The sequence below is a fragment of the Siniperca chuatsi genome, linkage group LG10 (assembly GCF_020085105.1).
Source record: "Siniperca chuatsi isolate FFG_IHB_CAS linkage group LG10, ASM2008510v1, whole genome shotgun sequence".
NCBI lineage: Eukaryota > Metazoa > Chordata > Actinopteri > Centrarchiformes > Sinipercidae > Siniperca > Siniperca chuatsi.
This window is the reverse complement of record NC_058051.1, coordinates 14,937,764-14,964,484: the sequence shown is the minus strand read 5'-3', so window position 1 is coordinate 14,964,484 and position 26,721 is coordinate 14,937,764. Positions and strand designations below refer to the sequence as shown.

Sequence of the window (26,721 nt, the reverse complement as noted above, 5' to 3'; positions counted from 1 at the left end):
AAGCATAAACATATCTAAGAAACCTTTCATGAACAAAAACAACAGAAAAAAAGATTGATTTTGAGCTTTTTTTTAATTGATTTTTTGTTATTTACTTTCAATTATGCATTACACAGATAAATTGACACTTGTTTTGAGTGAATTTCATTTTTTGCAAATTCAAAATTTAAAATTCTCTCCTAATTCTCCCCTCCATGGCTGCATGTATAGATGTGTCTTTGCCATAGGAGGAAGCTGTGTGTCCAAGGTCAACGTATATTTTCCTGCAGCTGAAGAGGGATTAACCACAGACAGATTAACTTTAGGCAACAAGTGAAAACAAGTCAGAGTGGATTAAGGTGATTTTATTCATGGATACAGCACCTCAGACTCTTAGTCTCCATTCATCCGTTCACTCCTCTATTACTCTCTGATACAGCACCACTTTGACTGTCTTAAACTGTCTGCAGCCCTCCATCAGTGAGCTGCACGAAACCACAGTGAAATTCAGAGCAGCATCTCTGTTCACCCACACATTCATCCATCCATCTGTTCAAAAATGTCCTCAGGGGGAGAAGGTGCATTAAAAATTGTTCACTACAAGTGTTCACTTTGGACCTACTCGCTCTCACTGACCATGGTTTTCATTTTTACAAACATTAGACTAGTACAATAGCTTGTCAATAATATATTGGATCAATGGCCTTTTGTTAAACATGTATCAAGTGTTGTTCCCCGCTGATATGATGGAGGTTCCATATAGCCCCAGTTTGGGCCTCCGTATTACCATTACATTCCAGTCGCAGGGCTGAGCATCTGAGTTTCCGAAAGATAAATACCTGGCAATCCTTAAAAAACACAGAAGGTTGTTTAACAACACACACCCCTGTTCTGAAGGTATTTGCAGAATCCTTAAAGACTCTTTTAACAATCTGTTGCGTCTGCTGCACAATAAAAAACCTGTTTCCCACATTGCAAGTCTGTTTCCTGATCCGAACAAAGATGGTAGCTGGAAATGACATGTCCTTGCTCAGTTTGTAAAATATAAACCAAACAAGAATTCAAATATCACTATTTTTCTATATTAATGTTACATTCTATTATTTTACATTTTCAAACAAACTGACGTGTAAATATTTTTCTTGTGTTGTCCAAAACAAGCAAGGAGATGTGTCATTTCCAGCTTTCTGGATAGGAAACAGATGAAGAGGCAAAGCATCAGTTGGTCTTCCTTGATCATATTAGAGATGAATTCAAATGCTATGTTGTTTATTGTGTCAAGTGCGTAGCCCACAAGGACTTACAGGTACAAGACACCAAAATACATGAAAATAATTACATTGAAAGCAAAAAACATTGTCTTCTGTCCCAATCTCGACAAATACAGTCTGCCACAATAAAGGTTCCTTTCTTAAAACACAGCTCAAGTTTTTTTTTATAATCATCCATCCAGAAGAACTCATCAGAAATGAAGAGCATTTTACTAAAAAGTCATAAATTCCGTACACACCATAATTAATTCCTGGATTTATATGTGGAATAAAGTATAAAATTCATTTTTTACTGGGATTGGTGTTTTGTGTTGTAAACATGTCCTACCATTTTAATGATGTCACTGAGCAGGCTGCCGTATGCTGGTGTGCTGCAGTCAGTTTCACTACTTCCAAAGAAATACCACAAGAGGGCGCTGGCTCCACATTGCACACACCGCTGCGGCAATGCTGTTATTAAATGCCAGTTTTTTATTTCATCATTGTTCATCAATTTGCCGCTAGTTTCTCGTTTTACATTTTTTAAAAGTGGAGTAAATGCTCATTGCTCTACATATATATTTCTGTGATTTTTAGCCAGGAAGTGAAACTGACATGCAACTTGATGTTTCAAGTGAGTGTACCAGGACTGAATAGACATGGCGTTTCTATTATTACGTTACATCTACGGTGGTGTACGATGCACTAAACGTGTTCTTTGATTTGGTTATGATGATTTAAGGTCCAGCCAGCCTGTTGCAACCCAGCGAGTTGTTTTCCAAGAATACTTTTCACCGCAGGCTGCTCAGTCCCTGCTGTCGTCTCTGTCTGTCCTCTCACAGGCTTATGAGAAGTGGAAGGCACAATAATCCAATGATAAAATGATGAGTTAAATAAAAAGATAAAAAATACATGTGATGATGAAGATTCTGCATTTCACACAAGAGTCATCATTCATTGTGAGCCCCACAGAAGGGGTGGAACAAAACAGTGATTGTCAAGTGTATTTTTATTATACATTAAAAATAGTTAGAGCTGAAATTATTAGTCGATTAGTCCTAACAGAAAATGAATCAGCAACTATTTTGATAATCTTTTAATCGTTTTGCTGCTCTTTTTTTATCTTATGTGATAGTGAACTGAATACTTTTGGGTATTTTTACTGTTGGTCAGAACAAGCAATTTGATACTTTGATGGTGAAAATTTTTGATTTTTTACAGCGTTCTGACATTTTATAGACCATACGAACGATTAATCAATGAAAATAATCATAAGTTGCAGCCCGAAAAATGATATGTACATGATTTGATAAAACAAACATTAGACAATTAACGGTGTCACGCTATGGTCACTTGACAGTATTAAAGTTTCATTATAATATTTTTAGGTTTAGGTTTGTCAGTTAATAGTTGTTACTTCTTCTCTTCCTCTTGATAATAGAGGATGATTAAATTTATAATTTTTTTATCAAATCACTTAAAATTGTGTTGCATCCTTTTTTGATCCAAGAAGTGCTTCCTCATTTGTTTTGTTTTTTTATCACTTAACAAGACTTAGAGTCTGCAGCCATGCTAGCGCTGTGTGGCTGTACTTAGCCTCAGAGGTACTTTGAGCTAATTGCTAACGTCACCATGCAAACATGCTGGCAGTGACAATGTTGATGTCTAGCAAGTATAATGTTTACCATGTTCACCATCTTAGTTTAGCGTGTTAGCATGCTAATATGTGCGAATTAGCACTAAACAAGAAGTACAACTGAGGCTGATGGGAATGCCATTAGTGTTGCAGTTTTTTGGTCATAAACCAAAGTATGAAACACATTTTGACCAGATGATGGCGCTAGATGGAAAGTCAGTAGATCACCAAAGTCGGTTGGATTCATCCTCTGTGAGTCATGAATGTTTGTATAAAACGTCATGGAAATCCATGGAATAGTTGTTGAGATTTTCTGGACCAAAGTGGACCGACAGAGACATGGCCACAGAGCCACGCTTAAAATGTATCATGAATATTTTGAATTAATAATTAATAATAATTAATAATAATATATATAATAATAATAATAATTATTATTATTATAATAATAATAATTATTATTATTATTATATTATTATTACACAAGTCTATTGCTCACTAACATTTTTGTCACATTTATTTGTAGCATTTTATTTTGCTGTCACTTCTGCTGTAACCACAACTTTTCTCCCCACTGGTATGTCCACACATAGATGTATGGTTGTCATGGCAACAGCAGAACTGCGCACTGCTGTGTGTGTTTTGAACCCCGAGTGTGTGTGTGTGTGTGTGTGTGTGTGTGTGTGTGTGTGTGTGTGTGTGTGTTTACGCGTGGCAGGGGGGGGAAGCCGAGCCTCTCCATCACGCGCCCAGCCTCCCTCAGCGCTGCGCTCAGGCGCGGGAGTCTTTCAGAGGGGGCGGGACCTGTTTCGCTGCAGAGGGATGCTCTGCAGCCCCACGCTGGACCAACCAGTCTGGAAATCCCTGCTCACAGGCACGTAGCACACACACATAGACTCACATACTCACACTTACGCTGACTGCAATCAACCCCCCTCAAGCTCCCAGCATCTGTGCTACATCTCTCCTCTCTTCCCTCTCCTCTCCTTACTGTCCTCTATCTTCTCTGTTCTCCTTCTTCTTCTCCTCCTCCTCCTCCTCCTCTCACTCTGTAGCTCTCCGACGCTCCGTCCTTTGCAGCTCTGACTCACTCAGCTCTCCTTTTCCCGTCCGCGCCACGCTGAACCGCACAACCTGGGGATATGTCCTCCAACCTGCCCCCCGGGACCGCCGCCGGGGCCAAGAACAAGCCCCTCTCCCCCTTCAGGAAGCGGGGCAGCCTGCAGTACACAGCCAGCACAGGTGAGTGGAGGGAGCCAAGGGCTGGGGAGGGAGGGAGGGAGCCAAGGGCTGGGGAGGGAGGGAGGGAGCCAAGGGCTGGGGAGGGAGGGAGGGAGGGCGGTTCGAGTGTGTTGGTCCTGAAACAGAAGGAGGAATCTCACATGAAGGGAGCCCTAGAGACTGTGGCTCTGGACTGTGCATTGTTATGTGAATTCTGAGTTTTTGAACAGTTATATTTCTGATTATTCATCCGAGTATCAGTGACAGAAAGCACTCATGAGAAGAAGAAACAGGGTGGAATACTTTTTGTCTGCGAGTAGTTTGGGGGAAAATGCAAACCTGTTGAGTAGGGAGGTGTAGCAGAGGATGATCTCTGTGGTGGATTTCAGCATTCATTCCCTGCAGTTTCATGTCAGTGTGCTGGCTTCTAGCTTTTCCTTTCATCACTTAGTTTCAGGCTTATTTCTTTTTATAAATGACACAACATGCACACATACAATACATTCTCCAGCATCAGCCAGATCCTCAAAGTTAAATTGCAGTAGGATCAGCCAATGCAGTATGAAACAATTCTGACATTGCTGAAATGTTGCATAACTCGTTGTTGTCAGGTCGTCAGTTTTCATGTTTTAACTTAAATGATTACACACTCCTTCATGAGCCGGTGACCCTTTGGCTTGTGACACCCTTTCAAAACATGTTGCATAAGGGGAAAAAATGCAAGCTTAACCTAAAAATGTGACTTTTCTTATTCATATATGCAGGCTTTTCCCTTGAGAACAGCGGTGCGCTGCTTCGATAAATGTGATGGCGGTGTTTTTCATTTAGCCTGACGGCAGTATGTGGCCTGAAGAGAATATGTAGGTTGGTACCTCAGGACTTGATCCCCCAGTGAATGAGAGGATTAGTCTCCACCCTGATGTATGCACATGCTGATCAGCCTTTCATCCAAACTACAAAGAGTGTAGAATAACCATATGACGAAATACCAGCCATTTAAATATCCCTCCCTCTGTTCATTCAGTGTCATCTCTCAATCAGTCTTGATGATTATCTTTAATTAAGCAAGATGGAATGAAAAATATTGGTGTACGTATGTCAGGAAAATGACACTTAATTCTGAGTATCTTGAAGTTGTATTGGAAGCAGATGATCTCCCCCTTTTGGCAGATGTTTTTAATATTAGAATTATATAATACATACAAATGTTGCCTTAAAAATATATTGTATCTTTAAAAATCTCCCACACCCAGGTCATGGTACCTCTGGGGACACGAACTTAACTGACAGTGACATGCTGTGACGTTACAGTGACTGTCAAGATAGCCAGAGATTGATTTGTAACCCCGACAACAAATGCAACAGCTTGGAGGTCTGAATGATTCACCATCCACCCCTCCAGTTAGGATGTTCTCTGTGATTACCCTCATTTGCAGCTCGTATCTGACAGCGGCTGCTACAAAAATTGCTTGGGAGTGTCAGACTGGGAGGAATAAATAGTCGCTGGACTGATGAGAGGCAGTCTTGGCTTTTATATTCGACAAAGACAGATGTTTGTTTCTGTTTTTTAGATGTAGAGGAAAGGTGGACTGTGCACAGATTCTGTTCTGAAGCCTCCAGGGTTTGATTTAGTGGTAGTCTCTGCAGAAGCACATTAAGATAACATTCACATTTTATTCTGTTAAAGCATCCAGGGAACCATCTCAGTAAGCAAAGATGGCATTTAGGTGACTCATCTTCTTTTGTTTTGTTTTGGGGTTTTTTTCCAAAAAGGCACAAATCTAGTTTGGGGCAGATTGTACAGTACAGTCTGTGTAAATATTAATACATGCAGTAAAACAGGCTGCAGATACATGATAATTTGATTGTATTAGACGGGCTATGAATAATTGCTAATAAGTGTCATGTCTTTAAATGCTCAATGAATCTTTAATAAAGTGATTGCTGTTCTGGAATCAGCTGCAGCCACTCATAACAGGATCATAAATTATATATTGTCTGACACTTTCATTTCACTAGTCTGCTTAATGATTGTCTAAATTGACACTTAGCATAATGGAGGAGCTTTAGATTATTAGATTGTTTAAATAAGAATCCTGAACTTTCGATCCAATCTAATAAACTCTCTGCCGATCAATCAGCACAGCAGAGTGGAATAGATGTGGAAGGCTGCAGCAGTATCTACTCAGCACTAAATGTGTTTGGATCGCTCACAGCTTAGCTTTCTTTAAAGGTCATGGACCCCCTATACACATAATATACTGTTCCATGTCTGTCAGACAGCCTTTTGCTCTTTTGTGCAGTTATGGTGTGAAGAGCTGAGGCATAGCCTTGCCCATATTTAGCACATTATTGCAAGTTTTGTGGAGTGAACTCAGCAGAGAACGGCAGTGGGTGAATCATTTCTCTGGCTGTGAAAAAGGTAGTTCTGAGATTAGAGCGCCACCCACTCACCAGTTAGCCTATTCTGTGCCTTGTGCTGTTTTTCACTTGTTGAACCACTTAAATTGGCGCAAATGAAAAGAACTTCATGTAGCAGTAGATATTTGCTTACTGAAGCTGTGTACAGTTACATTAACAGCCATTATTACATTAAGCAATAGCAAAAACACACACTCTCTTGGAAAATATACTGGTAACAATTATAAACTTTATTATATAGCACTTTTCAAACAAATGTACTTTACAGATATAAAAACAGATAAAGACAACGAGATAACTACTCACCTGAGCGCATAAAATATATGGTAAATATGTAGTTTACACGAGTAAAATATATGTTTTTTATATATACAGTATATCTGTAAAATATGTGTTCAGTGGTAGAATATTCAGATCCTCTAATTAAGTAAGTGTAGAAAAATACTCCAAGTAAGTTACTACAAGTAAAAGTCTAAAGCAAAGATGCACAATTACTATCAGAAAAACGTACTGAAAGTATCAAAAGCAAAAGTACTCATGCAACAGAAGGGCTCCTGTCAGTATTATATTATCATATATTAGTTTATTATTACTTATTAATCAAACAGCATTGTAATTTTCTAGCTAGCAGAGGTGGAGGAGCTAATTTAACTACTTTATATACTGTTTGCTATTTAAAACTACACCACTCCTTCCTATTTTATAAACTGATCATATGTTTTGCATGTAAAATTGTAATCTGCAAAGTAACAGGTAATTATGTCAGGTAAATGTAGTGAATACAATATTTGCCTCTGAAATGTAGTCGAGTAGAAGTACACTCGAGTAGAAGTTTAGAATTACTTTTCACTTCTGCAGGAAAGCAATAATATAAAACATGAAAAAGCTACTGCAATCAGGCCATTATTCAAAATGGTAATTTATACAGTACAATAGGCTGATGATGGACCTTTGAAGACATTGTACTACACCCACATCTTGTTCACAGCTCCTTTGGTTGTGTCACGCCTTGTCATTGTTACATGCCCACACATGTCGAGGTCTGTGTCCTGAAGAGATGCAGTAATTACAGGAGAGAGAGAGACCCTGTAGGTTAAATGTTAAGCCCTGTCACTCCCCACAGTAATGCAATCTGTACAAGTAATAGCTCAAATTGTAATTAATGATTGACCAAGCCCTGGGACTCCCCACCCCAACACACCTTTATCTGATAACCTTCAGTCAGTCACTCATCTTGTGCATCCACACTATGCACTGTTGTCTGTGTCTCTGCTACTCATATGAACCAACATCTGTTAGAGGTCTCATGGATTTGTGCCCTGTGGGTGGGACCACCTCTTTGTTGTATTGTTGCTCATACTTAATGGTGTGGTGATGCAGTAGATATCGAGATACCTGATGCCAGCTGTTGTTTACAATACATCGACCTGTGGAGAGCCAGAGTCTGGCTTGAAAGGTAAAGTACATGCTGCTATAGACATAATCTTAAATTAAAGCAAATATCTAGTGGCTGAAATATTGTAGTGTTTTGTCTATTGGGTCCTTTTATTCAGTAGTGGAAAGTACATTTACTTGAGTAAAATCTTGAGGTATTCCATTTGATTCTACTTTAAACTTCTATTCCACTACATTTCAGAGGAAAATACTGTACTTTTTACTCCGCTACATTTATCTTACAGCTATAGTTACTAGCTGCTTTACATATAAAATTACAACAATTAGTCGATTAATCAATTAGTCGATTGACATAAAATTAATCGGCAACTATTTTGATAATCGGCTAATCTTTTCAGTCATTTTTAAGCAAAAAAGCCAAATATTAGCTGGTTCCAGCTTCTCAAATGTGAGGATTTGCTACTTTTCTTTGTCATGTGTGTGACAATTAAAAATCTTCAGCTATTTTAAACATTTTCTATACTAGACGATTAATCAATCAATCAATAAAATAATCTTAAGATTTATTGATAATGAAAATAATCATTGATTGCAACCTGAAAACATTTCGTACAAAACATGTCATGTTATAAGTATGAAGCATTGCTATAGATGAAAATGCCAGTACCATATAAAATAGTTAAAATTAGCTCCATCTCGACCAGTTGCACAATCTAAATACTATCTACATGTTAATATATCAATAATAATAATCCAATAATATAATATATGTATATAGTAATATAAACTTCTGAAAGGGATCATTCTGCTTAGTGCTGCTATACTTCTACTTAAGTAAAATTTGGAATGCAAGACTTTTACTTTTTGCTGAAGAAAAGGGTCTGTGTACTTCTTCCACCACTGTTTTTATTTTATTAATGAATTTAGGTTGGGGTGATTAATGCTTTGCCAGCCTCTAGAGTTTTATTTGTTCATTGATTGAATGCCTTACACCATGATGAGCTTGTGTCAATTTGTGTGTGATGCAGCATTTGACCATCAGAGGGAGCCTGGTCTGAATAAATGCAGCTACACTGATGAATCAGTGAACAGCAATCTTGTTTGTTGTTGCTCCTCTTGGGGCCACGACAATTTGATTAGTCCTCTCGAATGTTATTTCGGCTTTATGTGCCTTGAATAAAGCACAATAATGTAACCTTGAGAGGCAGAGTGGTAATTTGCTTGTAGTCTGATTGCATTTGACTCTCTGTAGTGCTCGGGGGTTTTCTGTCCAGTTTGTCAGCAGTGCTTTTTCAAACTGGACTGCTCCAGTATAAGCTCTCCCCCTAAGCTTGAAGAGAGGAGAAAAATGTGTTTTTATTTGCAGTACATGATGTTCTGACTGTCAGGATGTTTTTAGCCATTGGTTTATGTTTACATTGCATTTCCATACAATTTCTCAGGGTCCTAAAATATATCATATTCTATATTTTTCTTATTGGCAACAAATCCCATGAAAAGACCAAAACCAACAATGAATTAATCTACTATTGCGTGTGTAGCCAAATCGCTTATTCTATTGTTGTCCAAAAACTATTAAAAACACATCAAAGAGCCACACCATTGTACTGGGTGACATGTTATGATGGACATGGGAACTGTAGTTTATTTTGACTCTATCCCACATTCATAATCCTGCTGCTGTAAATACTCACTAGTCCACCAGCTCCGTGGCTGAAAATAGTCCCCAACAAATTTACTATTTACTTCTGTTTGAGTAACATTTGCTAGAAACTACAGTTTTAGGAAATTATTTAGCATTTTTGTGACAAACCTTTAAAAGATTTACGTCTTCAGTATGCACCAATGGGCTTGGGGCTGAGTGCTACAGACAAGTATAGAGAGATGGACTTACACGTTGTTGGTTTGGTTTTTTCATGAGATTTGTTGACAATAAAAATAATAAAAGTTTATATATAAGCACAAATGCTTAAATGAGATTCTGTGTTAGGGTCTGAGGTAAAAAGATTCCTCATTCAGCTTTGAGTTCCAAGTTAACAACTTGAGTTGAACTCTAGACAGTGTTGAGCAAGAGAAGATAAGATAGGCAGCACAAACACTTGATACAAACTGATTGATTGAGCTTAAAAACCTCTTTTACTCATTGGTTGCAAATTAATGGAATTAAGTCTCAGCTAACAACAGATTCAACCAACATAGTTTTATCTATCCATAACACATAAGCTCGATTAGCCGCCCAGTAATGGGCATGTTTTCAAATATTTCTTGACGTAATTAAAGGTCAGGAACCTTGTGTGGTGGAAAAGTCGGATAAATGTCTCATCGTTCTGATCTGCCATGACTGGAAGTTTTTCCTCCCGATCTTAACAGAAATTAAATTTATGGAAGGTATTCTGACACCAATCAGAAGCAAAGTGCAGTCCAGTAAAATCATTGTTTTGCGATTCAAGCATGCAGCTGTTGCTGTTATCCAGAGCAAATTTACATTCAGTGCAAAAGTATAATAAGAAGAGAGATATGACTGTAGAGAAACTTGCACACTGCAGACACAATGAAGGATTTCAAAAAGCATGTATCATTCCGTGCTATGAAATTGAGTCAGTTCATTGAATTATTAATGTTATTTCAGCATTTTCAGCATACACACAGTTCTGTGTTTATAGCATGGGAAAGCATGTTCCAGAAATGACTGCTGCAACCATAATGGGGGCAATGTGCTGGCCCTTTAATTTCATTCATGTGAGAGGAGATTGAGGCAAAGTCTCATTTATTAGACAGTCATCTCCTTCAGACTGCCGCTATTCAGCTGGCAAAGAAAAAAAGACCATGACATCTCAAACCTTACCGCTGAGACAGCACCATTTTATTCTCACACACGCACACAGACGACACAAACATCCCAAACACATGGTCTCCTCAGCAAAACACAGCACGGAGGGTAAGGTAGACAAGAGGGGGGTGCTGTTAGAGAAACTCACAGCAGGAGAATCTACATCCGCCGGTGATGTATGTCGTCTCCCCCCGCCTCCTCTCCCTCCTGTGGTACGTCCCAGATAGATGTCAGAGGCATTTAAATGAGGAGGATCAGCTCCAGAGGCAGCTAGTGCAGCGACAGCTGGCCTGAACCAGGAGGGACACAGAGCAGAGGGGGGGTCACACACTGGGATGTGAGGGGGAGTTCATGGATCTGCTGGACCAGCTCTTTGTATGTATGACAGGGACAGATTAATGGAATAGAGGACATGACTCTTTGCCACTCTGTGAGTGTGTTTATGTGAGAGCGTATGTGTGTTCTTGCCAATTTTGTCATGTTTAACCTATCTTGAAAGGACAGCAGACGCCATCCTGGACCATTTGCTGTTTGGCATGCTCTATCTCCCTGCCAGGACAGCCTCTCTCTCCCTCTCTCTGTCTCTCTCTCCTCTCTCAGCCCTGCTAGCTGCTGGTTAACGCATGCTCTGAGGAGACAGGTACGCTCCACTACCCTCATCCTGTGCAAAAGCACAAATAACGCTCTCCTCTCTTCCCCTCTAACCCTCCCCCCTTTTCCCTTTCCCTCTCTCACTCTCTCTGCCACTCTCCTCTGCCTGTCCCTTGACGGCTTTGTGTAGTAGCCCTGAGCAGTGCTGTCTTCGGTGTGCTGAGGAGAATGTGTGTCGATTGATTGTCCCATAAACTAGCTTTCTCATGTGTTTTGGAGATGGTATAAAAGTGCAGCTGTGCACGAGAAGCAGAGCAGATCGATAAATTGTGCTGACTACACCTCCAACTGTGGGATCTGATCGAAAGGGTTGTTTTCAAGGCTAGTGGGCATCCTGCATTTATATTTATACCATTTCTTTTCTTTATGGTTCAAGTGAGAAGGCTGACAGCAGTAAAGGAAACACATGAAAGAGGTTTCTACAAGAATACTAACATCGGCCTGCAGAAATGCAGCTGCAGAGACTAAACCATCGCTGGCCATAGAACGGTTTTGATTACACATCTTGAGAGACGTCAGCTGTTTGATGCAGAGCCAGAGAGAGATGCTGGAGGAGTAAGCATCCTTTAGAGGAGCAGGTCATTAGACCCTGCTGCATTCTCCCTGCCATGCATGTGTGTTTGTCCTTTGGACGTGAGACTCCCTATGTGAAAGTGCCCAGTCACATTTAATTGTTGTTATGCTGAGCTGTGTGTCTGCCGTATTTTCTTGTGAAACACTGGAGTGTAATATAGCTGAAATTTTCAAACAGTTCAGTTATATTGATTTTTTTGATTTTATGCGTATGATTTTACATTTATGTGTTGGTTGTGGAAGCCAAACTGCTATGATAAAAATATTCGGGCACTAAAAACTAGCTAGGTATTGAACTTTGATAGTTTTTTAGTACCGAAGGAATTGTATCCAAAGCAAAAAATATCAAAACATTTTAAATACTAAAAGCTGGCTTCAAATGCCTGGTAAGATTTGTAATCTTGTTTCTATATAGTTCCTGAATTAAATCCAAATGTGGACAGTTTTAGGCAAAATTCTTGCACTGCTGCTTGTGTTTGGACAACATGTAACATTTGAGACCTTTGCATTCTTTTGTTAAATTAAAAGAAGGGTTTTGCAGAAAAACATTTATATTCTTTCAAGTAAGGTAGTAAAAAAAGTTTGATTTTGGTATCTGTACTGAAACTAAGGTGGTGTATCAGCACTAGTATCGAAGAATTTCTAATGACACCCAATCTTACTAAAGACTTCAAAATGAATGCCCAGTATTGCATTGTTTATATTTGTTGTTCCCTGGTATTCCTGCTTTCTCAGCAGTACTGATGCATGTGAGCTGTGAGTAAGTCTGGCTTTCACTGTGAGACATTTGCCACAGAGGCTATGAGTCACTGGCATTTCTTGTGGGATGAATACCAAATCTGCGTAGTCAATGGAAGCAGGTAGACAGTGGTTGATGATGCATGGTATGCCTGATGGTAGAAAACAGAGAGAGAGGAGAGGGGAGGGAGTAAACGAAAGGGAATCTCTTGATATTAAAGTATAATCATCCAGATTTGTATGTATTTGATTCAGATAGGGATTCCTTTCTGTCTCTGAGAAGTTACGACAAGTTTTCTTACAAAGGCGAGAGAGAAAAAAGCAATACTGTAAATGAAGTTCCACAGAATGACTCTAGACCCCTGGACCCCTTGCTCCCCTCTGGCCCCCTGTAGGCTTCAGATGACTTTCCACTTGTGATCTCATCCCAAAGGACCTTTTAGAGTGCACCATCCGGTTTGAGACTGGAGTTATGACTCTCCATCCTCTGTATTACTGCTGAAATATGCATGCAGTGGAAGTTGCAAGCTGATACTATTCGACGTCGTTTTGAGGCTCAGCAGCAACATGGAACCATGAGCTATGGAAGATGGTGTGTTGCATTGTCTTTGGTTTCCAATCTGTTTTGCTCATGTTGTATTAAACCCTCATGCTGCTTTCATCCTGCTCCTATTAGATCAATAAATGCTTCAGCCAACTAGATTATGTAGTATATGTTCAAGTAAAACATGGCTGATTTTAATTTCTGAGCGGTTTGCTCTCTTGTTATGTAACCATAGATGCTACTGATCCAAATATAGCAGCCATTAGGGGATTAGCTCAGGGCCCGGTAGGCTTGGCTAGGCTTGGCTTTACTGTGGCCCAGCATGGATGTCTTTGCCGCTGGTCGCCTCCTGCCCTCCTTTCACTGTTATCACGATAAACTGATATGCCCCAAACCGACAGCAGAGATAACATGTTAGCCAGCCATTACATTACACAGACGTGCTCCTTCCTATCACCAGAAGGGCATCAATCTGGAGGACAGTTTGGTATTACAGCATGTGTTTCTCATTTTTATTGATTCAAGCTTGCTTTGGATAAACGGAAGTTAGTTAAGGTGGTAGTATTTTAATGGCATTATCTCTTAAATGATTTACCAAATGTGTCCAGTAGAGGTTCTTCCATAATGTTTGCAGTTAACACAACATTTGTTCTTTCTCATTTAAATTTTGACTAAGACTAGAATTTAAGATTATTTTCATTATCGATTAGATTGCTGATTATGTGTCTGCAAAATGTCCATTATGCGGTATTTCCTAACGCCCTAGATGAAGTCTTCAAATGTGTTGTTTTGTCTCACCAGCAGTACAAAACAGCAAAATATTAAATTTACAATTTCTGTCAATCGACTAATCAATTAATCGTTTCAGTACTAAATTCGAACTGAAATAATATTGAAAAATACAACTTTATTACTTTCAGTGGCAAAAACATAAATAATTAAATGCCTCAAGTCTGCATTCCTTGTAATCACTATAATGATAACTTAAGTTGGACAGAACACACTGATTATGTCAGTAAGTGGACAAACACTGTCTTCATCTATGCTTACTTTTCATACTGTAACATAATAAGTACAGGCAAGTAAAGTTTCTGCAACCCTTCATAGAATTTTCCTTCTCCAAAAAAGTTTTGTTATTATCGCAATCTATTCAAATCAGCTTCTTTTATTTCAGAAACTTCTCATTACTATTTGTATTAATAATTTTCCAAATATGTACTTTAACATAATATATACAATTTAGAGAGGGAAATTATTTTCAGACTAACTCACAGATAAAATTATTTAATCTTCATCATCCCAAACATCTCACTTGGTCACACAGCTCAATTTTCAATAAGATATTATATGGGGGTTCTAACTTGCACTTTTTCTCATTTGGTTAAAATTGCAGGTTATAAATAACCTAAAGGTAGAGGTGGTCCTTGCACATTAAAATCCATTGTTATTTCCACGTCATTTGTTTGATTTTAACTTACTCAAAGCTCAATGTTGGAGCTCGACTGTCAAAGCATGAGCACACTTGAATATTTATACACTGAAAAAGTTTGTGTTTCCCTTAGTGTTTGTATTAGTATTTCAGTCCAAGATACTTAGCGTGTTGAGTGGGATGTGTTGATTGGACAGTGTTAAGCAGAAGGCGATAAACACGTGGTGAGTTGTGGTCTTGCCAATGGTTACACCATCACCTCTTTCTCTTTATACCAACAATTCTGACTGCCTCACCAAGTGTTTTTATACCTGAAGCTTTTTGATGAGTCCAGTTAATTGGCCTCTCTGGTCTGCTTTACTGTCCTCATAGAGCAGACAGACTCAGACATGCTGTGTTAAATAAATCAGACTCTTAATTTAGACAATACTATACAGATTTAGTAGAAAGACAGTACAGACTGCAGGTATCATACAGTATGCCCTCTTGGACCTTCCTGTGGTCTATAAATGCTGACAGACAACAGGCCCCCTGACACTATAGCACACAGGATGAAATATTTAGCAGGATGATGAATATTTCAGTGGCAGGTGCATAGTTTCAAGGGAAAGATTAATATCATTGCAGGCAGGCTGCTAAATATACACTCAGGAGGGAGGAAACACAGCAGTGAAGGCATTGTCTCTCCTCACTGTTTCTCACAGACGAACGCCTGTTTTCCTCATCGCTCCACTCAGCCATCCTCGGCCCAAGTCTTTTTTTCAATGACCATCCCCCTTCGTTTTCCCTTCTCGCCTTTCCATGACAACTGGGTTTATATAAAACTTGAGTCTTGCAATGGTAACAATGGAGGGTATTAGCCGGTGTATGTGCTGATGGCCTCTCCACCTGAATGGTCCATTGTGTCTCGAGGCACAAACAGACGCTGAGCTCAGACCTCCACTGTTGTGTAAAGGCCCACTGACAGAGGAACAGCGAGCTTCTGCAGACTGTTTTGCTCACTGTGAATTTATTATATGTTGAAGGAATGCTAAAGAAAGGGAATGCTCATCAAGCTGATTTAGCTAGTTTAGCTGATTCATATTTGTGTCCAGTCCACTTTTTCCGTGCTGGGTAAAATGAGAAGACATTTGTTATTTTTATCAAGGTTGATAAGCTCATTGACAGTTAACAGGATACAGCTGTTGCAAGCAAAACTGATATATCATCTTTCCGAACTGAAATCAGTTGCTGTGTGTGTCTTTAGTTACTGCAGCTGGGCCACTGTCATTGGAAGATACTGAGGCCTTAATGTGCCGTTCTTCATTTGTTAAATCTCAAAACGGCTTGGATAAATTTTATAGAAGAGACATTCTTCAGTACTTCCAAAGATGCATAGTTTTCTCCCCGTCATTTTATGATTTCTTTCCCTCCCCCCCCCCCATCTCTAGTTGATCTCCGTGGTGGCCGCCACCTCCTCACTTCCCAGCATTCCTTGCCTGGGATCCCTGTGGCCTTGAAACAATCCATTGACCTGCGTACATCCATGGACGGGAAGTACAAAGAGATTGCTGAGGTTAGTACTCAGTGTACTTGTGCTTAGTTATTAACCTAGTAGATTTATTTTAAACTTAATTGTGGCTAGATGTGTAGATGTTCATGATGTTTTTTACTGTATGTGTGTCTGTGTGAAGGAGCTGTTCTCCCGCACCCTGGCAGAGAGTGAGATGCGCAGCGCCCCCTATGAATTTCCCGAGGACAGCCCTATTGAACAGCTGGAGGAGAGACGTCATCGACTTGAGCGACAGATCAGCCAGGATGTCAAGTAAGAGAAGGGAAGGAGGTTGTTAGTTAATATGCAAACACATGTGACTGTGTTTGCAGTCAGACTCTGCTTTGATGATCCCAAAGTGAGATCCGCCTCTGTTCTAAGGTTTGAACCCGACATCCTCCTGCGAGCCAAACAGGAGTTCATGAAGACAGACAGTGCCACAGATCTCGAGTGAGTGTTCCCCCTGGTTATAGGCAACAGTGATCTTGTCATCCTTTGAATATATATCTTAAACTACCAAAATAGAAAATAATTTAAGTAGTTTGTTTTTTGATCTATCATTAGATACATGAAGGAACAGAGCCAAGTCCCTGACCTGCAAGAGAGAGAACCGGTTCCAGAGAGAGAGTACCAACGAGTCAGTATTTCTGGAGAGGAGAAATGTGGGGTAAGTCAGAGTTTCGGCAGTAATGCAGGGAGAATTAGAAAAGAAAGTAGAAGTATTTCTTATGTGTCGTTTCTCACAATTAAATAACACCTCCTCTCTCAAAAAAGACACCTTTTTTTTTGCTTCTATGTTCATTCCTTTTCATTCTATTTTTCTTCCATCAAGGTCCCCTTCACAGATCTGTTGGATGCTGCCAAATGTGTGGTGAAGGCTCTGTTCATTAGACAGAAGTACATGGGACTGTCGCTGCAGAGCTTCTGCAGGACCACCGCTCGTTACCTGCAGGAGCTGAGTGAGAGACCTCTTCTGGACTTAGATATCTATGAGGAAGAGTTCCTAGAGACCACAGTCACTGCAGGTGTATATATATCTACACCACCACACTAATATCCTTATATACTGCACACCTAAAAACATTCATGCATAACCAACAAATAGGAGGTCCTGAAGGGTGCTGAAACGATTAGTCGATAGAAAATTGTTCTCCAACAATTATGATAATTGAAGTATTTAAGTAACTTATCAAGAAAAAATGCGAAACATTTCTGGTTCCAGCTTCTCAAATTTGAGGATTTGCTTCTTCGTCATTGTAAATTGAATATCTTTGGGTTTCTGAGTGTTTGTCGGACAAAACAAACAATTTGAAGACGGGGGCTGGAATCTTGTGATGGCCATTTTTAACTATTTTCTGACATTTTAAAACCAAGAAATTCTAATTTAATCAATTTATTTGTGAAGCTCAAAATCGCGAGTCACAAATTCGCCACAACAAGTTTTATAATCTGTTCAGCATAAAACACCCTCTATCCTTAGACCCTCAGTTCGGATTAAAGGAACCCCTTTAACTGGAAAAAAAGGAAGAAACCTCTGAAAATGCGACAGAGAAGGGATCTGTCCTCCCAGTTCAATAAACTATTATTACAGCTCTATTCCTGATTACTGTATTCCAGCTGAGTTTACTCAAAAAGAAATTGCAATCTTACATTAATATGGGAATATAAATGATGTCCAGTGTCATGTGCGGTACTCTCACATTAAGACATAACCGGGCACACCCACAGATTTCACAATCCATCTGTCACACACCCCTGAACAGACTGTCACAATTTGCAGGCTGTTAAAATCAGACCGTAGTTGCATGTGCGTTCCCACCTCGTTCAAAGCCGTGACACAGTGCGACATTCTGTCTCCTCTCAGATGCCACAGTGCACCCACCTGTTTCTGAAACGCACCCCTATGAGAACCAGGACCCTGCCAGCATGCCCCCTGACATGGGTTACGGCTGCAAGATGGTGGATGGTGTCATGCATGTGTACACGACGAGAAACATTATGGAAAAGTGAGATATTTATGATGAATCACTCGGTGCACGAATGCTTTGTCTTATAGTCCTCGATGTGGTAGGATGCCTGTCTGTTTTTAGACTCAGTTCACACATTGTGTTGGCTGCAGAGGGTTTTCTGCTTAAGTTTTGATGTTGCTCACAGAAGCACAGAGCTGGACCTGCCGTATCCAGACCTGCAGGAGTACATCGCTGATATGAACGTCATGATGGCTCTCATTATCAACGGACCCGTGTACGTTTTCCTTATTTTTGAATACAAAACAGTGTGTATAGCATACATTTCGGATTTTACTATAAATTATGATACTTGACCGTTCAAATGGTCTACCACCAGACTTTCTTGTCTCTTTCCTTTTTGAACCATCTAGAAAATACAAAGTACCCATTGCTTGTTTTTGTTTCCCTTTGCCACAGAAAGTCCTTCTGCTACCGTCGTCTGCAGTATCTTAGCTCCAAGTTCCAGATGCACATCTTGTTGAATGAGATGAAAGAGCTGGCAGCACAGAAGAAAGTCCCACATCGAGACTTCTACAATATCCGTAAGGTGAATTTGAGAGCTGTTTCTACTAATCCTAACCAGAATTATTAGTTGCAATCCAGAAGCAGACTCCAATATATCATTTTTTGTCTTGTCTGAATTGTTTTACAGGTGGACACACACATTCACGCTTCGTCCTGTATGAACCAGAAGCACCTTCTGCGTTTTATCAAAAGGGCCATGAAGAAGTATCCTAAGGAGATTGTGCATGTGGAAAGAGGCAAGGGTCAGACGCTCATGGAGGTGTTTGAGAGCATGAATCTGACAGCCTTTGACCTGAGTGTGGACACCCTGGACATGCACGCAGTAAGTAACGCCCGTGGGAGATAGGTAAAAAGCTTATCTGTTCAGAAGCGCTGCCTGGTTAAAAAATGTACCACGATATTTAAATGACAATTAGTGATTCAACCAGACAACGGCATCAGTTAATAAGAGACTGTCTGAATCATAGTGACACGGTGTTTCCACTCTGGTTGCAGGACCGCAACACTTTTCATCGCTTTGACAAGTTCAATGCCAAATACAATCCCATTGGCGAGTCCATCCTGAGAGAGATCTTCATCAAAACAGACAACCACATTGAGGGGAAATACTTTGGTCACATTATTAAGGTTAAGGTGTTCACTTGCACCTGTAACGCTGCCATTGCCGCTGACACCTGCAGAATGACTGTATGAGGCACTGGCGCCCTCTGCTGACTGTTTGTGTCACTGCTTCTCAGGAGGTGATGGCTGACCTGGAGGAAAGCAAGTACCAGAATGTGGAGCTCAGGCTGTCGATCTACGGGCGCTCCAGAGATGAGTGGGACAAACTGGCCAAGTGGGCTGTCAAACATCGGGTCTACTCCAATAATGTGCGCTGGCTCGTGCAAGTGCCACGACTCTTGTGAGTAACCCCAGTGGTTGGAAGTATGATACTACATTTACTCAAGTATTGAGGCACTTAGGTGTTTCAACTTTATGCCACTTTATACTTTAATTCCTCTACGAAATATTGTACTTTTTACTCCACTACATTTATTTGACAGCTATAGCTATGTTACACATTTCAATTTTACATACAAAACATATGATCAGTTTATAGTATATGATGATTTGTTATAGATTAAACTACCCAGTCAATCAGTCAGTCAGTAACAGGCTTGGATAGGAATTAGAGGGTCTGTAAAGTCAACCGTCTGGAAGGCGAGCAAGTGTCACATTTAGCATGAGAGTGCAAGCACGATGAATAATTTTATTCACTATAATAGTTATGGTATTATAATAGGGAAAGATATTTGCCAAAGTACTATTTAAACTATCCCTTTATGTTTAAGTTAATTTTGTTAATGCAGTCGGATAAGCCAAAAGTTATGTGTAAATTAGGAACCTTCTTTAAGAATGTTTTGCCTCTGTTTAAATCATTATTGTATATGTTGTCCATACCATGTACCATGGTCTTAAGTTAATAAAAAAACTGATTCTGTATCTGAAAGGGGCCATTCTTCATAATGAGTTCTTTAACTTTTAATACTTAAATGCGTTTTGCTGATAATACTTGTGTACAATTTTGAACGCATGACTTTTATTTGCTTGTTTTTACAGCGATATTTTCTACATTTACCTAAATAAAAGATCTGACTACTCTTCCACCACTGAGTAGCCCTTATTGAGGTTTACAAACAGCCACATCAAACGCTAAGCATCTTTAAAATATCTGCAGCACACATGAGTAAAATAAGCCCAGGAATGGTAACATTTCATCAATACAACCATAATCTCACAACTGACTTCGTGATTTGTATTTTTCTCTCAAAGTGACGTCTACCACACGAAGAAACAGCTGTGCAACTTCCAAGAGATGCTGGAGAATATCTTCATGCCTCTGTTCGAGGTTACAGTCAACCCCGGCAGCCATCCGGAGCTGCACCTCTTCCTTCAGCACGTACGAAGTCTTTGCTGTGGAATCATAAATTCATATTATCTACATGTAGCCAGAGCTCAGGGGATTTTATGGATCTCTTGTTGGTCCCTCACGCAGGTTGTGGGTTTTGACAGTGTGGATGATGAGTCAAAACCAGAGCAACATATCTTCAACCTGGACAGTCCGCTGCCAGTCAACTGGACAGAGGAGGACAACCCGCCCTATTCCTACTACCTCTACTATATGTATGCAAACATGACTGTGCTGAATCACCTGCGCAAGTACGTAACAACACCTTAGTCCAAGTGGCTGCCATAATCTGCTTTTTGTTAATGCCAAAAGTCACTGATTATATGTTTTAGGTGTTTACAGTAAGTACAGCGAACATTTAATTCATGTCATTTAGGAGGCAATAACAATTTACGTGGGACTTTTTTTTACTCTCATAGATTCCTCAGATTCACTGTATAGATTAATTTTAGGTTCAATAGGAAGTATGAAGTGTTGGGTAGAAATGTGTATCTCTTATGTTTTCACAATTATGCAAAAAGAAAAAAAATATATAGAAAAAATATTTTTGCCTCAACCGAGGGGTTATTAATATTAAAGTAACACTACAATTTTGAAACTCTAAATTTTAGTTTTTTATCGCAAAGACACAAAACCAGTTTTAAAATATAAGCGACAAACTTTTCTTCCCAAACTTTTTTGTATATCTTATATTTTACTGTAATTTCTGAATCTCATACAGTGCAGTACAATTTCACCTTTAACATTTAACATTAACATTTTTCTTTTTCCAGTTTCCAGCTGCCTTCACATTTTTCCAGCTACAATTCATAATAAATTAAAAAAACATAAAAGTAACACAATTATTAGAGAATGAGAGAATGTATGGCATATAAATAGTGTGAAATGGGATAGACTGAATAACCTTATTACATTAACAGGGCAATTAAGAGAACTCAAACTCTTTATAAAAGATCTGCATTTTGAACGCCTCCTGAACTGATTTGATAGCAAATTGTCCCACCTCATTAAAATCAGAATACAAAAACCTTCATAACAAGTACAGTTTGAGCGCGCGTGTGTGTGTGTGTGTGTGTGTGTGTGCACATGTTACTATAGCAGAAATGGTAACAAAGCAGAAAATACACTCTTATGGTTAGGGATTCATCCGTTGCCCTTTATCTGTCATCTATCTTATCTTTGAGTCACTGGGGAACAGTGACAACAGTGATGTTCATTTATGCAGACTATACTTTGCCTGATTGTTTAAATAACACCCCAAACAAACCGAGTGTTACCTCCCTTTACTTACTAGTATCTGTGTCTTCTTCGTTCCAGGCAGCGGGGATTTCACACGCTTGTCCTACGTCCTCATTGTGGGGAGGCGGGGCCGATCCATCACCTGGTGTCTGGTTTCATGCTGTCAGAGAACATCTCCCACGGGCTGCTGCTCAGGAAGGTGTGACCTCAATATCACAACAGCTGCTTCATTTTACACACAGAGAGTTTATCAGTCCAAGAGTTTGTGAGGAAATGATGTGCCAGGCCTCGGCTAATCTAGATCATCTGACTTATGTTTGTTCAGCTGAGTCATGCTTTAGTTATAATGTCTCTTTCTTGTATGCTCATGGAAATTCAGGGCTGCAGTATTAATGTGCTCCTAGAGCATTGATTGCTTATTACAACACATAACATTATGCTTTATGTTCCTCCAGGCTCCTGTGCTGCAGTATCTGTACTACCTGGCCCAGATAGGTATCGCCATGTCCCCTCTCAGCAATAACAGCCTGTTCCTCAGCTACCATCGTAACCCTCTGCCAGAGTACCTGTCCAGAGGCCTCATGGTCTCCCTGTCCACAGACGACCCTCTGCAGTTTCACTTCACCAAGGTCAGTGTACACAGCCAGTCAGACATTTGTAAGACCCTGCAAGTTTGACTTTTTGTTTTATTATAAATGGTTTAGATCGAAACAGAAATGCTCTACATCTTGATCACTCTAATTACACACACACGAAGCTGACACACATGCTGCATAATTGTATTATAATTAATGTCAGCACTGTCTACGTGATTTTAACACAGCTTCATTGGCTGACTTCTCCTGCACACCCGTCTTCAATAAAGCATTAATGAGACACTTAATAGGTCCTTAAACATGAAGGCAAACTGGCAGAGTCTGCTTTTCCTGCATCCGACTGAAATTGTGTATCCACACACAAGGAATTCGCAGGAAGTTATGCATGCATGTACTGGACAAAAGCTGGTGAATGCGCACATTTGAGCATAAATAGGTTCAGCGTTATCGCCTCTGATGACATTGTTGACTGTCCCCTTAATAAAACAATGTGAGACGATGAATCCTCTCAGCCCATGGTTTGTTTTGGTGCGCAGTAAAGATACGCAAGTTCGTCTTCTGTCTTCTTACGGAGTAGCCACTCAAATGGTGTCTGCTGCCACAAGTGGTTGATGCACATCTTATTTGAGACAGAACTCTGGGACCTGTATTATTAAAATGCATTTGCTGTTACCACCGTGCGTTGCCAAATCATTCCTATGTTTACTAATTTTAGGGTATTTACAGTGAATTTACAACTTAGTTGCTTGAGATTTAACAAAAAAAATGCTACATTGTATTAAAAATCCTTCAACAAGCAGAGTATGCTTAATTGTTATATTTCTTATGTGCTCCTTGTAGGAGCCCTTGATGGAAGAGTACAGCATTGCTGCTCAGGTGTGGAAGCTGAGCTCCTGTGACATGTGCGAGCTGGCCAGAAACAGTGTGCTGATGAGCGGATTCTCCCATAAGGTATTAATGATGTATATACACATTATCCAGTTGTACTGTCTACAACTATAGCACTCTCTCCTATTGTTCTGCAGACAGTTTAATTTTACCCTCTTCTGGATCAGGTGAAGAGGTCCTGGCTTGGCCCAAACTACATCAAGGAGGGGCAGGAGAGTAATGACATCAGGCGCACCAACGTTCCTGACATCCGAGTGGCGTACCGGTATGAGACCATGTGTGAGGAGTTGAATTTAATCACACAGGCCATCCGCACAGATGAGCTGGAGACCATCGAGGAGGAGGGGAGTCTGTGTATGGGAGCTGTGCAGGGGGAGAAGTGAACATGCGGCACAACACAAAAGAAATTCTCACTACATTCCCTGTTTTCATATCAGGACTTTGTATAGATTTGCATATCAACATATCACACCTGTGAAAAGAGAGAAGCTTTGTTACAAGAAGATTATGAGAATTGCTAATGTGGCAATATGAGAAGAGGACCTACAATCTGTGTACCCAAGGTGTTTACTTTCTTTAGTTTCGTTGAGTCATTCTTTGTTTAATTTGTCATGGTGATTTCATGATTTCTCTTGATCTATTTATTTTTAAATGATTATATGTTCGTGGTTTGCAACTACATTTTGTCCGTCTGTATTTCCTGTACCAAGCATTGAATAATATTGACATTCAAGAATCAACCCGTTAATAAAACGTATAACTGGATCCAACACTGGCCGATTAAAGTAAGAAGACAATCTGGAACAATTTTCAGTGAAGTGAAGTGAAGAGCCTCTAACTACACACAGGGCTGTAGCTACCACTGAGGACACTGAGGTCAAGTACTTGGTATCTTTTCTGGCAATTTGGGGTTTCTAGTGACCTTGGGAGAGTTTACATTCTACAGTTAAAAACATACACATGGTGGGTATTTTTTAGGCTAATTCCAGTATTTATAGACTCCACATATTTAAATGTGTTGACTTTTAGTCCAACAAAATGAACAAATGTGCAGCATGGAGAAGGCTTCGAAACAGCATTTAGACCTTAATTTTGGGTGATAAAACAGAAACTTTATCTTATCGTTCTGTAATTTCCAAATAATTTCCTAGCAAGTCTCCTGGAAAGAACTATATAACCTGGTCCTAATTATTGGGAAAATAGAGACAAAGTTCTGAGAAAGTTATTTTAGTTAGAGTTCAGTTAGTTGTTGTTGGTTTCCAGGAGCTGGTTGCACCAGCTGTTCTTAAGTTAGCTAACTTATCATAGCTATAACGTAAGTGGAGATTTACGTAGTACCAAAATAAAGCAGGTTACACCACGCAAACTAGTTCATACGTAGAGATTAGTTGTTGCTAAATATGTACACAGACTAATAGTCAGTTGTAGGTTAACTGCTATCTAGCTAACTGAACAAACTGGCAAAGCTAACATTAGCGTGCTAATAACATTGGTTAGGTCAGCATAATTGGATATTTTCCACTTATTTAAAACTTCCTGAATATTACAAACTCTGACACACATATTTATCCATACATGCATTTATAAATTAAACCAAGTCATCTCCTAAAACTGTTATTTTTGGAAGTTATATTACAGCTTGTGATGCAACAGTCACGTCCTGTTTACATAGATGATGTTGTTTATGATTGGACAACGTTACAGATGTTTCCTTGCAACCGATTTACTCATTACTTTACTAGTTGGCTGAGACCTTTCTTAAGAATTATTTTTGCAGCCAGACTTAATAAATCACAAGTTTTAAACTATCTAGTAGTTACAAAGAATTCAGGAACAACTTCACACACTAAGAAATAGATTAACAAAAAGCTGGCGCAACCCAATCCAGAGGAATTTCACTGAAAGAATATGATAACTGAATAAGTATTTTTTTTGTTTCGAGGGAAGTGGTGGGTGAGGCGGACTACGACTGACCTCAGTAGCCTATTTCTAAAATCCTGGCTACGGCCCTGACTACTTACCAAATCATGAACTTTTACAGCAAAATTAGTTTAATGTGATGCAAAAATCTTTAAAGAATATTCATAGTCAAATTAAAAACACTACATGAATTTGTCTGTTTGGTTGACATTTTGTACTGTAATTTTCAGATATCCACAGGACAAAACCTCATGCTGTATAACCTTCAGTATTCCTGCTACTGGTAATGATATTAACATTTCCCACAGCTGTTCAGTGTCATATTCTTGTTGTTTTTTTTTTTTTACAGTCTTTACAGTGATTCAGTAGGGTTGCATGAAGGCACTCAATATTTGTTTCTGGTGGCAGTTATGCTACTCTGTTGTAGCATCATATTATACTAACTCTTATTTTGTGACATTGTTTCTACTGACAGTCAACTGTAACTCTGATCTGATACCATCTGTCCTTTACACACAAATATTTAAAATACATACATTTCTGAGTCGTACAGTAATAATGCATGATGTGTTCCTTCAGTTTTCACTTCTTGCACAAAGTTCAGCCAGTGCCAAATTCATGAATAAACACATTTTTAGAGAACTGAATGTCAACTGACTTTTCAAACTCCTCTCTGTCAGTTTGGGTCCTGATGTTATCTGTGGGGTTACTCGTTGCTATTCAAAAGTACTAGTGTCCCTCCCAGATAATTATATGTGCTGTTTGTGAAATATTATTTCATGACATCATTTGTGTCTAAGAAAAATAAATGTTGTTCACGTTGGAGTGCTTGACTTGCTGCAGTTTATACATCCCAGAAATCAAATAAATGTCTTCTGAATCTGAAAACTACAGGTTACAAAAGTGACAGACAAAAAGGAACAAAATCTAAATATTCATCATTTATTTAGACAAATAACGTCTGACTGAGTTTCAGCAGTTGGCAATTAGTAGGGGTTCTGTGGAAATGTGTGTAAGTAAGGAAGAGAAACAAAGAGCGCATTGTGTGGTGTGTCCATATTCAGATGATTACTCTCCAATGTAGGTCAAAATAAGCAGGAAGTTCAACACGAAATTCAAAACGATTACCTACCCCGATCTTTTCAAAATTAAGTTTCATCTTTATATCCAATGTTTTTTGTGTGGTAGCAAATGATTTCACAAAATCCCCCTAAAGATTCACAACTCTTTTGTATGCAGGTTAATGGATTTATGTAAAAAGTTTTAAATGAATCCATGCATAACTTCATGTACTACAGTTATACAGTAGTTTCCATTGTGGTTTCTCTGTGTCATGGAAATGTCTAGATTTATACGAAGCAGAGCTGACTACCAGATTATCGTATTCATATTCACACA

At 39.3% G+C, this 26,721-nt stretch overlaps 1 protein-coding gene across 7 annotated transcripts; it reads left to right on the top strand.

Annotated features, from left to right (window-relative positions):
• The first annotated feature begins 3,589 nt into the window (after window positions 1-3,589).
• ampd2b (adenosine monophosphate deaminase 2b) lies at window positions 3,590-26,148 on the top strand. Of its 7 annotated transcripts, XM_044212879.1 has the most exons (19): window positions 3,590-3,739; window positions 3,921-4,107; window positions 16,098-16,222; window positions 16,341-16,471; window positions 16,580-16,648; window positions 16,763-16,865; window positions 17,031-17,223; window positions 18,063-18,204; window positions 18,353-18,442; window positions 18,625-18,754; window positions 18,860-19,054; window positions 19,228-19,359; window positions 19,470-19,633; window positions 20,545-20,671; window positions 20,768-20,931; window positions 21,998-22,118; window positions 22,375-22,548; window positions 23,356-23,466; window positions 23,571-26,148. In XM_044212879.1, the coding sequence occupies exons 2-19, from the start codon at window positions 4,008-4,010 to the stop codon at window positions 23,784-23,786; spliced, it is 2,487 nt and encodes an 828-aa protein (XP_044068814.1). In that variant the 5' UTR covers window positions 3,590-3,739; window positions 3,921-4,007; the 3' UTR covers window positions 23,787-26,148. The 7 variants fall into 7 exon arrangements, with proteins under 7 accessions (XP_044068814.1, XP_044068815.1, XP_044068819.1 ...); XM_044212880.1 differs by lacking the exons at window positions 3,590-3,739; window positions 3,921-4,107 and adding an exon at window positions 7,772-7,963; XM_044212884.1 differs by lacking the exons at window positions 3,590-3,739; window positions 3,921-4,107 and adding an exon at window positions 10,977-11,107.
• Window positions 26,149-26,721: the final 573 nt, after the last annotated feature.